Source organism: Euprymna scolopes, chromosome 25 (genome assembly GCF_053919585.1).
Source record: "Euprymna scolopes isolate OS-2025 chromosome 25, ASM5391958v1, whole genome shotgun sequence".
Taxonomy (NCBI): Eukaryota; Metazoa; Mollusca; class Cephalopoda; order Sepiida; family Sepiolidae; genus Euprymna; species Euprymna scolopes.
Genome location: NC_136506.1, coordinates 75,102,433 through 75,115,152, shown reverse-complemented (window position 1 = coordinate 75,115,152; position 12,720 = coordinate 75,102,433). Strand labels below are relative to the sequence as shown.

Genomic DNA, 12,720 nt, shown 5'->3' with positions numbered 1-12,720 from the left:
AAGGAGATAATGCTGGGGAAAAGCCCCCATCCCAACAACAAAAGAAAGGAAATAATGCCAACCATAAAATAACAAGGAAACGGCAAACTTTGCAAAATATATATTCGAATTATGGACTAATGAAGAGATGATTGTTGACATCTATTTTAACCAACCACCCGAAAAAAAAAAAAAAAGAAACGTAAAGACTGTAAGTCCCCTCTCTCTGCATACCTCTCTCTTGTGTATTAAGTTGGCAAATTCATTTTGCCATTGTTTTGTTTGTCTTGATGCATTTATTTTTTTTTTGTATCAATATATTTCTTGTCGGCATTTTCAGATAGTAGATTAAGACCCCTTTGACATCCTCGTAATTTGTTTTTGTTTTTTTTATTTAATCTCATTCCCACCCCCTACCATAGTTTATTTTTATAATAAAATTAACTTTGGAACGTTATCACTTGTGTTTGTGTTCTTATATGTTGCTTGTTTGTCAATTTTACATTTTCCTGGTTTTGAAAGGGTCTCCCCATTCTGTCTTGTTCGGCAAGATATATTGATATTCGTGTCTTCGTTACTTTCATATGTTGTTCGTTTGTCTATTGTACATTTTCCGGGTTTCGAAAGAGTCGCCCCATTCTTTGTTTCAGCAAGATGTATCGAACACAGAGGGCACTTTTTTTCATTGTTCATTTGTATTTCATAAAGGTCTTTTTATATTTTTTTTATTACCATTCGTAATAGTATCTAATGATATGATGAAAATGCTCAATATGATTAATGTTTAAGAAAACATCTATTCGAAAAAATGTTCCAAGTTTGATATAGTATTTTCTAAAAGGAACGAAAGCTAATTACATTTTTTCTCAACAGCATAAAAACAAAAACTGGTTTGCCAAAATCGCAAAGGTTTAAGATACAAACAAAAACAACTTAACTATATATTAGTTGTACTTACCTGGCATTGTTTTGGATTTCATTACTTCTAATTTAGTTTACCTTTTTTTGTTTTTATATTGTTTAACTTATCTGGTAACTTTTAATGTATAAGAACATAATAATCTTTTTTCCCTTTTTTTTTCTCTTTCTTTTCTTCCCTTTTTTTGCTCTTTTTTTGTTACACTTTTTTTCCTAATTTTTTTGTTTATCTTTTTAAAAATTTTTTTACTTTTTCTTGATTTTTTTTTTTTTTCTTTTTGTGATTTCTTTTTCGAATTTTGTTTCCATTTTTTATTTAATTTATTTCTTTTATCATTTTCTTTCTTTTCTCACCTTTCTTTTTCTCATTTTACTTTTCTTGTTTTTTTTCTTTTCTTTTTTCAACATTTCCTTTAATATTTTAATTTTTTCAAGCAATCATTATCTTGAATTTTCTAAATCAGGGAAATGGTTGTGATGGCATCCAGTAATTCATTGGAAGCTGCTATTGTTGCAAAAAATCTTGATACAGCGGTAAGTAATTTAGATTATTTTTATTCACATGCCGCTGTGGAAATTGCTTATTATGATAATTTTTGGGGGATCAGGATTTACCTTAAAAGGTTTTAAGAAGAAATTAAAATTCAGGGAATTTGCATATAATTAGTTTCTAATGCAGATAATATGGATTGAGAAATTCTGTATTTTCATTTGTCAAGCAGAATGAAATATTGATTTGCCAGATGCAATTTTAGTTTTAATTATGAGAAATCCAACAGATTATTGAGTGGTTATTTTGAATTTCGTCTACAGTAAAAAAAAAATGAAAATACAGAAAATTCTTTGACGTACGTACCTGTCACTGAACAAAAATTATATTCCAAAAATAATATAAATTCATCAATTAGATTTTTTTTTTAATTATATAAGCTCATTTTTTCATTTAATGGTAAATCGGCCATTACAAGGCTGAAAACAAAAACAAAAAAAATTTCAGAAGTTCGAATTTAGTTATCGTCCTTGGTTAATACAATACAACCCGATGGGTTCCAAATTGGAGTTTATTCCCGATTGACGTATCGTGTTAAGAAAAGAAAAAAAAAATGTAATATGTCGGTCGTGGAATGTTACGACCCAAATGTTAAGGTCATCCAAGGTTCTTTTATCAGTACCATCATGAAATGACCCAGAGCATAAATCGACATGACAAGAAAAAAATGACCAGACATAACAAGATTATATATATATATATATATATTACAAATGTCCTCCCTCCTTCTCTCTTTATGAATATAATAATTGGTGTGTGTGTGTGTGTGTGTGTGTGTGTGTGTGTGTGTATATATATATATATATATATATATATATATATACACACCAATTATTTTATTGTGCAATAAAATTTAATAAACACAAAATAGAACACAATGCAATGTCCCAATGGGTTAAAACAAAGTGGGCAAAGGAAAGAAGTCCGTAAGTTAACCAATGTCTCTTTTTCTTTCTCTTTTAAACAAAACATATAATGCAATGTCTGAACAGGTTAAAACAAAATGGAGCAAAAGAAGGAAGTTCACAAGTTAATCAATGTCTCTCTTTTTATTCTCTTTATATTATATGATAATGTATAGTCACATGAAAACAAATGTCTTAAGATTTGAGTTTGGTTATTCATGAGAGTGGACAGGATTGGAATAAAAAGGGGGGGATTAATAATCACAAAGTACTTATCTCATAGGAAAGGTATAATCTGAATGAGATGAATGATCCACAAAAAATGAAGTATTCAGGAGAAGTTATCGTCCAATTTCAAGCTTTCCGGAATTTTAATAGTTCTTTGATATTCATTCATAGTAATGTGTCCGTTTCCTAATTTGCGGTAAGCATATTTCTTTGAGGTGTCTGCTCATTTTTCAATAGTTGATTTCAGAATAGTTATCTTTTTTCTCATGTGATTTTATTTTGTGTGCTAACTTTATTACAAATGTCCTCCCTCCTTCTCTCTTTATGAAAAAGGAAGAACGAATATGGGAAGAATAAGGGGATGAAGAAATATGTGATGTGACAAGGAGTGTTTGTCTGGGCCATTTCTATTAGTAACACGTCGGTGTCATAAATGATTCGCTTTTTTCTTTTCATCGATTGAATAAAAATCTAATCAAGGGAGGGGGGGGAATCTTTGTCATCACTTATTTTAACTGGCTCGTAATGGGATCACCATTTAATCGAGCTCGCACGTAACATGGTGGAGTGAGATGCTCTGTCCTTGGATACTTCTAAAATATGATTTTCTTAATTAAAGAAAAAACTATTCATATGATTTTTGGAATATGAAATTTTCATTTTGTTATGGGTATATATATAGATTTTTTCTCTATTTTGTTTTTTTTTTATATAGAGAGAATTCTGGACAAGAACCAGTGATGATTGTTATTGTTTTTATTTTTTATTTATTTATTTGTTTTCATCCATAGGACTCATGGGAACATTGGATGTTAGAAGATAGCGCTCGAGCAGAGGTGCCTATTACTGAAGACAAAAGTGATAGTTTTCCATTGGGCGTCACAATTGATTATTCCTCTCCCAAACAAATTATTGTCAGTATGTATAATTTTTTTTTTTTTTTAATTTTATATATTCATTCCCTTTTTTTGTCTTTTCTTTATTTTTTAACTGTTTTTGCTGAAGAAAAAATATTTTAATTTCCTTATTAAAGTACCTTTCATTGCCTAGCAGATGAAAGTATTAGTACATAACTGAATTTTTAATAATTTTCATGGTGACAAAAATGTGCTCTCATCGATCAAAATAAAAGAAAAGCCGGAGAAATTACAACTTTTATCAGTTCACCTCCATTTACTTTATTAATCTAACAACTAACAAAATTATACTCGCTCAATATTTTATTCAACTAAGAAAATTATACTCGCTCAATATTTTATTCAACTTACAAAATTATACTCGCTCAATATTTTATTCAACTAACAAAATTATACTCTCTCAATATTTAATTCAACTAACAAAATTATACTCGCTCAATATTTTATTCAACTAACAAAATTATACTCGCTCAATATTTTATTCAACTTACAAAATTATACTCGCTCAATATTTTATTCAACTAACAAAATTATACTCTCTCAATATTTAATTCAACTAACAAAATTATACTCGCTCAATATTTTATTCAACTAACAAAATTATACTCACTCAATATTTAATTCAACTTACAAAATTAGGTACTTGTACAGTTTAGTCAAGACATTAAAAATGAAAATACCGAAAAAAGTTTAAATTGTACAGCTATAGAACAAAGTTCTCCGGAAAAAAATTTCACTTAATTTCATCAAGTAGTTTTTTTGTTTCTTTTACAGCGGAAAAACACGTTTTTATGAGAGCGCTTTGAAGGCGGCCATCTTGGATTTAAAAAATAAAATTTGTTTGAATTTTAGAAATGCCAAAAGGAGATTACTCTAGTTAAAGCGCTGACACCCCTTCCCATCTTTAATACTAGCTTTTCTTCCTAAAAATCGAACATTTTGCTCGGTATCATAACAAATTGTTTTTTCGCTGTAAAAATAGAACTACTTGATGAAATTAAGTGAAATTTTTTTTCGGAGAACTTCATTCCATAACGAATACATACAATTTAAACTTTTTTCGATATTTTCATTTTTTAATGTCTTGACTAAACTGTACAAGTACCCAAAATTATACTCGCTCAATATTTTATTCAACTTACAAAATTATACCTGCTCAATATTTAACCATTATATGACTATATTCTATATAGTCTTTTTAACCCTTAAAAACTAGCAAAAGTTATAATCTGTTGACTTGAAATAAGTACTTTATGCTAAATTGATGATTGAATATATTAAATTTGTGCTCATTATTGCATTAATACTAATCCCTATTAATTCTTAACTGTGTATCAAATGGATACTATAATACTTAGTTTGCTGCACCTTTTCATTACAAAAGTTTCATACAAAATTTCAACCAAATCAGCCCAGTAGTTTCCAAGAAAACTTCTAAAGGTATTGTAGTGACTAATCCATATTAATTCCTATTAATCCGTAACTGAAACTGTAATCCATATTTAATCCATAACATAACTGAAACGGATACCAATACATAGTTCACTGCACCTTATAACATAGGTCTATGCAGAATTTCAGCCAGATCAACTCAGTCGTTTCTGAGAAAAAGTGGAACTTAGATACTAATCCCTATTAATCCCTAGCTGTGCATCAGACAGATACCATAATACTTAATTTGCTGCACCTTATCATTACAAAGGTCTCTACAAAATTTCAAACAGATCAGCTCCATGGTTTTGGAGAAAAGGTGAAATGGATGGACGGATAGAAAGACAAAGAGAAATAAATAAAAAATGGGTGATTGCTCTGTTTTATTCGTTTAGATTTTTTTTTTCACTCGCTAAACATGTACATATTTTATTAGTTAGTTTTTTTTTTGTTGTTGATTAGTGTAATTTATAATTTTGTATAAAATTTAAATATAGTATAAAATATTTTTTATTTTTAGATTTTAATATCCATTTTTATTTGTAAAACTATTTTATTTTTTAAAACTTTTTAAGTCAGTTTAAAAAGTTAAAAATAATAAAAACAAATTTTGTTGACCAAGCGATTAAATGATTTGCCCTAATGAAGAAGCCTCTGATAATTTTAATCAGTTCTTGTTCAAAATTTGTATTCCCCTATATTAAAAAACAAAAATAAAGAAAAATTTGTATGGTGTACATATCCATGACAAAACAAAAATATCATATTCCAAAATTCACATTAAATTGATCAAGTGTTGAGTAACAATCAGTTCCAAGTGACAGTCTTCTGGAGGTTGAAGGTTCAATCCTCACTAAAACTAAAAATTAAAATTACTTAGTTAACACATTGGACCTATTATGGCTGATCAAACAAGAACAATATACCCTTATGAATTAAATAACAGGTTCAGTTTTAAATTCCATACAAATTCCCAACTTTTGACATATAGGTTTACTTGCAGAAAATTGGAGATTACATTAGCATAAATGTTGTGATAATAACACAAGCTACCAGACAGGCTGTTGGAAGATACTGGCTTCTTGATCTAAAATCCACCAAAGATTGATGTTATTGTATTGGGGGGGGGGGCATTTTTCTTTGTAAAATTCAATCGTGTTCTGCAAAGACAAAAATAGAAAGAACAATTTTCCTCTACAAAATAACCAAACCAAACTAAATACCATGAATAAATATTTAAAAATATAAAGAACTTAAAACATAGTTTTCTTTTCTTTTTTTTTTTTAAATCATCAGATTTTGCATTAAAGATTGTGAAAACGATTGATATGCCATAAAACAAAACAAAACACCATGAAGATATAAAAAATTTGAAGATATAAACAATTTGCTAAAATGATCAGATTCGTCATTAAATAATGTGAAAAGAGTTGATATGCCATAAAAAAAAAACAAAAAACAATTAAACCAAATCAAACATCCAAAATAAGAATAGTAAGATGAATAATTTAAATATGAGGGGTGTTCCAAAAGTAATGCCTCCTATTTTTTATTCAGTCCGAATGGATCAGACAGGTTTTCAAATTACATTTTTATGATGACTGAACTTATGCATTTATGACTTGAAAGTTTCTTTCTCAGAGCATATGCCATTAAAATACTTGTAAAATAGACACAGCGATGCAAAATTTTGGTGATGAGACAGGGGTTGGAGTTTGGTTGATAGTGCGAAATCTATTTGATAGGTGACTCTTTTTTGGACCTTGTCTAAGAGGGAGAGACTAGTGGTAGATGCATAAGCCCAGATGTGGCAACAAGACTCTATGCATGGGCAAACGATTATTTCAGAGATTGTTATGATGACTGGACTTATGCATTCATGACTTGAAAGCTTCTTCTTTCTGTCTTTAGATATTAGATATGATGGTATAAGAAAGCAACCCTGTCATGGATATGTGTGAGAAGCAGAGATGCGTGATTAAATTTATGGTAAAAGCGCATTGAGAATGGTGGTGTCTATGTTGGAAAATAAATGTCACCTGTTTTAACGGTACCGATCCTGTCTTTGTAGCTTTTCAACTTTTTGAGTTTAAAAAAGTAGGAGGCTTTATTTTATGAATGACTCCTCCGAATACACCAAAGTAATACTATTCTGGACATGTTTTTGGTATTGATGTAGACTAAGGACCGTGCTATTTTCAGAATTTTTCAGGGGGTAGTTTATGTAAAAAGGACGAAAAGTGCTTAAACAATGAAATCGCAGCAGTCAACATTTAAGAAAATATTTTGCGCTTATTTAGAACTAGCGGGGGGACTCAGCATTGCCCGGGTGTTTGGAGATGTAAAAGAAAAAAGTGTTAATAGGGAGGGAGGCTCGAACACGTGACAAACCCGAAGGCGGAAAAGAAAGTGGAAGAAAGCGTGAACTTTTACCGTTATGCTACGAAACCATAGGAAGTGAAAAGCATTCAAAGTTAGCGATGTCAATCAAAAAGTTGACTTGCTAAGTGAATGCAGAAATGAATGTTGGCTGAAGGCCAGTTGAACTTTCCGCCGTTTCATTTATTTGTTTCTCCACGATGTTGAAAAAAACCAGCTCCCTACAAAAAGAGGAAGCGTCCAAATGAATAGCAATTGTCTGATATGAGGGGTTTCCCTCAGATTGATCAAAGCTAATTGCTTTCTGGACGCCCCGACACGAAAGGCCAGGAAGCTGCCTTCACTCTCGATTTAGTTTCGCTTTTATACGAAAAATGCAAACAAACACGCGAGAGGATGAAATAGTGTGAATTTTATAAAAGTCGATGTAAATAAATGTAGATATGACGTCCGTTAACAAATCATAGATATTATAATCTAGGGAGTATCCCCCCTCCCCGAAAAAAAAGCCTTTGCTGGACATACAAAAACGCGCACGGCCATTTTGTCTTATATATATATATATATATATATATATATTGCAAACAGCCCAATTGAGGGTGAAAGAATTAATGTTTTTGGCCAATTTCTCGATATTTGTCATCCGAAGAGTTGAACTTCAAAATGATACCAATCTTGTGAAAATCAGTTGCCTCTGTCAAAAGTTTTTGCGAGACATACGTACGTACATTTAAACAGACAAGTGAGATTTATATTATAGACTAGCGTTGCCCAGGTGTTTGGAGGTGTGTTGGTGGGGGGTAGATAAAAACAACACTGTTAAAAAAAAAAAAAAAAAACGTTGGTCAGGTGTTTGGAGGTGTAAAAGAAAGAAAAAAGTTTTAGTAGGAAGGTAGGCTTGAAACCCGAATCCTTGATGCGAAGGTGGAAACGAAATGGGATAAAACTCTGAGACCTAACCATCTAGACCACGAGGGAAGAGGCAGTGATAAGTGTCTTAAGTTGACGTTTATAAAGTGAAATTGACAGGTGCGAGAAAGTTGCGTGATGTTTGACCTTGAAACATGACACGGCTGCAAGCCAGTTTTCACTTTTTTATACTAAACAGCGTTACGAAAACGCAGTGATCGAAAAAAAATTTCAAAAATAGCGCGTAAAAGTCGGGCAAATCAAAATAGGCGCTACCCCCGTAGATATTATGATTTAAGCAGCATATAAAAAGTTTTAAGGAGTGAGCCGATCAAGAAGCTGGCGAAAAAAGCCTTTGGCAGACATACACAAAAATGCACACACACACACACTAACACACATTTTCGCTTTTATATATATAGACTAGTGGGGGTATCCGGCGTTACCCGGGTGTTTGGAGGTGTGTGTGTGTGTGCTGTTAAATAAAAAAGAAACCGTTGGGGGGGGGGGGGGGTAGGATCGAACCCGAAGCCCTGAGGCGAAGTTTGAAAATAAAATGTGAAAAAAACATGAACCGTTCAGCCAGCCAGAATGAGTTACTGAAAGATGTTTGAATTTATTTAAGTAAGAACCAAATTGACCGGTGCCCGCACGGAAGTCGTAGAGCGTTATGACGATGACGTAAGCAATAGCTATTCAGCAAATGAGGTCAATGACCAGGTTTGTTTGTTATAAGCGAAGTAAAAAAAGAAAACAAACGTTAAACGGAGGGGGGTGGGGCTAATCAAAACATTTAAAAAAACACAAAAAACTAACGTAATGCAAACGAATGATGTTAAATGTAAAAATTGAAAAACAAAAAAGAAAACAGAAAAACGAACACGTGAAAAATGGCTTAAATATGCCTGTTTCTATATTAAAATTTAAAAAATCATGGGTACCCGGGTGTTTTTGGGTGTGTGGTCGGGGGTGGATAAGTGAAGTAAAAAAAACCCAGAAAAACGAACGTTACGTGAAAAATGGCTTAAATAACACTGCTTCAATATTTAAATTTAAAAAATCCTAAAAAAAAAGAAGAAAAAAGACATCTCACACCACGATTCAAACCCAAAACATTTAGATAACAAACCAACGCGCTAACCAACTGAGCTAACGCGATGTACATGAAATTTAGTCAGTTCTTTTACTATTTAAAGTAAATCAGGGCATGAGGGCGGTCGGTCGGTCGGCTCAAAACTTCTTAAAACTTTTTATATCACATATAAATCATAATATCTCCGAGTTAACAACGGAGATCGCCTGTCTATTTAATTTGCTTGACTTTGAAAAGATAAATATTCAACATTTTTCGCTCGCCGCATGTGAATTAGGCTTTTTCGTATAATAAAAGCGACATTAATTCTGGCGGTATTTTTCCGGTTGCGATCGCCGGAAATGTCTAAAAGCAATCAGTTTTGATCAATGTGGAAATTTTCCCTATATTAGACAATTGCTATTCAATTTGGACAATCCCCTTGTTATGGGGAGCTGGTCCCCCCCCCCTCCAATATCTTGGAAAATAAAAATAAAAAAGCGTTCCCGCAGTAAATAAAATACTGTCCCGCAATCAAAGTTGACCTCATTGAGTCATTAAAACGTGCACCTGCCAATTCTAAATAGTTAAATAAATTAAAATGTGTTTCCGTTAGTATTTTGCGATGGCCCAATTGTTAACGTCGCACATTTTTTTTTTTTTTTCACACTTTAATTTCCAACTTTGCCTCAAGGGTTCGGGTTCGATCCGCATACTTACCTACCAAAACGTTTTTTTTATTAACCCCTACAAAGTTTTGATTTACCAAAACTACACACACCTCCAAACTCCGGGCAACGCCAGATACCCCCCATTAGTATATAATAAACATTTGTCTGTATTTATTTATTTTTTTTTTAAATGTAATTTTAAATAAGCACCAAATATAATGGGTTTATTATAAAAATAAACTAAATATTTATCTTTATGTGCACAAAAGAATTATTAAAAAAAAAAAAAAATGATCATCTAAAGAAAAAAAAAATTGTTATCAGATGTTTGTTATTAAAAAAAAAAGGTATTTATTAATGGAACTTTCCTTACAATAAGTGCTTTTTTTTTTTTTTTTTAAATTTTTATTTGAATTTTTATTTTCTTAAAGTTTGGTAAAATTGTCCAATAATTATTTGTTGCATTTTCTTCATAACAACAAAAAAGAATATGGTTTTGATTTTTCAATAATTTTTTTATTGAATTATTTTTGTAAATAACATAAATAATCTTAAAGAATTGGCCAGGTTTTGTGTGTGTGTGTGTGTGGGTGTGTGGGGGGATTGCAAAACTTTTGTTCAGCACTTTCCAGTGTTTTATGTAAACTGCTTGTGAAATTCTGACAATAGCACCTTATTTTTTGCATAAGTGCCATGTTTTTTCATTTTTTTTCTTTTCGGTGTTTCTACATTATAATAACAGAAAAGAATTTCAAGTAAAACAAATGATACCTATGTAATTGTCATATCGCAAATAGTAACATATCCAAAAATTATGGAAAACGATAAGATAGAAAAATAATTATCCATTAAAAAAGATATTTGTAAAATCTAGCAGTTTGGTATCAAAATCTACTGATTTGAATTGGAGAGTTAACAAGGGAGGTACTTAAGTTTTCAATTTCACAAATTCAATCAGTTATTTTTTTATAAAAAAAAAAATAAAAATTCAAACAGTTTAAAAAATTATTTTTAAAAATTCAAAAATGATGTAATATGTTGTTTATTTTTGTTTTCTAAAAAAATTGTCTACTTTCAACCGAGTTACTTCCACCTTTGCTTACATCACGTGACACAATATGTCCGACCCAGCATGTGACCTTAATGAGACTCTTTTTACCTTTATCGGAACTGTTTTTCATGAATAATTATTTTTCTACCTTATCGTTTTCCATGATTTTTGAATATGTTACTATTTGCGACATGACAATTATGTAGGTTCCATTTGTTTCACTTGAAATTCAATACTTTTTCATTATTATACTATAGAAGTACCTTTTTTTTCCTCAAATTTGTGAGCAAATAATGCAACTGCTGGAGGTACATTCTGGTGCATGCGTAGATAATACAATTATCAAATTGAATGATTTAATGGTTTTATTGATGGAAAACAGAAAATGCAGAAACAAAAATGAGATCTGAACAAGGTTCTCTGCATATTTTTATTTGTCATATTCTCATATATGGTGCTATTAGATCAGGCTGTCTGAAGATACTGGCTTCACTAAACATTGAGGTTATTGGGGTTTTTTTTATCCTTTTCCTTGTCAAAACTTAAGTTTGTTATGCAAAGTTTTTTTTTACAAAGGAGTCAACCAGAGGCTACTCGAAGATAAGGATTAACGAGTGTACAGTGGTCAAAGGGAACGTATTGTAGTAATCGTTAGTAGTGGAAATTTGGTAAATTGGATTACTTAAGAGGATAGCTCATCAAGAACTTGTTTACATTGGGCTTGAAGATGACCAAATTGTAGGAGAACAGAAGAGAGTTCCACAGGTGTGCAGTTCTAAGAAAGAAGCTTTGTTCATGAAATCTACATTTAGGTTTAGGCACAGATAAGGAGTGGGGGAAATTATTGATAGTGGTTTCAGCTAGACGGGTGTTTTCATGGAAGTCAGGACAGGGGGGATCATAGATTGGTGCTCAAACGAACACTTGCCATGAAAATAACGATAAAGCAGAGACAGGCTCGCAACGTGTCTTCTGTGTGAAAGAGGTTGCAGGGAAGAGAAAAGGGCATCCCCCCCCCCAACCACAAGGCTACAAAGTAAAAAAATAAAACACTTTTTCCCTACAAAACAACCAAACCAAACACAGTGGATAAATTTCTGAAGACGTAAAGAACTTGAAGCATGAAAACTTTTTCTAAAATTACCGGATTCTGCATTAAATGGCGCAAAAAAGGATGATATGTCATAAAGCAAAACAACCAAACGATATTCTAATAATTTTCATCTCCATATTTTTGTCTTTTTTCCAGATGAGAACGAGAGTATCGGTCCATTTCCTTTGCTACTGATTTTGTCAACCGATGGCGTCTTGGTTTCATTTCACATGGTATATAAACATAAGGGTGCTGTGCCTTTGACGAATCAAGTGGAAAATCTTCCTACCATGGATATCCGCAAATCTTTACGTGAGTCACTTGTTAAAAATAAACACATGTAACTGTGTGTTGTTATAAGATTTTTAGGTGTTTATTTAAAATTTGACTTAATTAAAAAAAAAAAAAAAAACAGAAAATGCGGACAAATCTCTATGATGACGGAATGAAGATGTCATATTCCAAAAATCGTGTAAATTGATGAAGGAATCTTTTTTTTTCTTTTTTTTTTTTAACTAAGAAAATCAAATTTTATCATGAAATGAGGCACTATTTTTTGATCCACCATAAATAAGGGGGAGAAAACTCATTAAAAACTATAAAGATAAAAATCAGCC

At 31.4% G+C, this 12,720-nt stretch overlaps 1 protein-coding gene across 3 annotated transcripts in view; it reads left to right on the top strand.

Moving 5' to 3' along the window:
* Positions 1 to 12,720, top strand: part of LOC145247439 (uncharacterized) — a 195,664-nt gene that overhangs the window by 41,426 nt on the left and 141,518 nt on the right. For all 3 annotated transcript variants that reach the window (XM_080109206.1, XM_080109205.1, XM_080109204.1), the window contains exons 8-10: positions 1,362 to 1,431; positions 3,372 to 3,498; positions 12,260 to 12,415. In XM_080109206.1, coding sequence (XP_079965332.1) covers positions 1,362 to 1,431; positions 3,372 to 3,498; positions 12,260 to 12,415 — 353 coding nt within the window. The remainder of the gene's footprint in view (positions 1 to 1,361; positions 1,432 to 3,371; positions 3,499 to 12,259; positions 12,416 to 12,720) is intronic.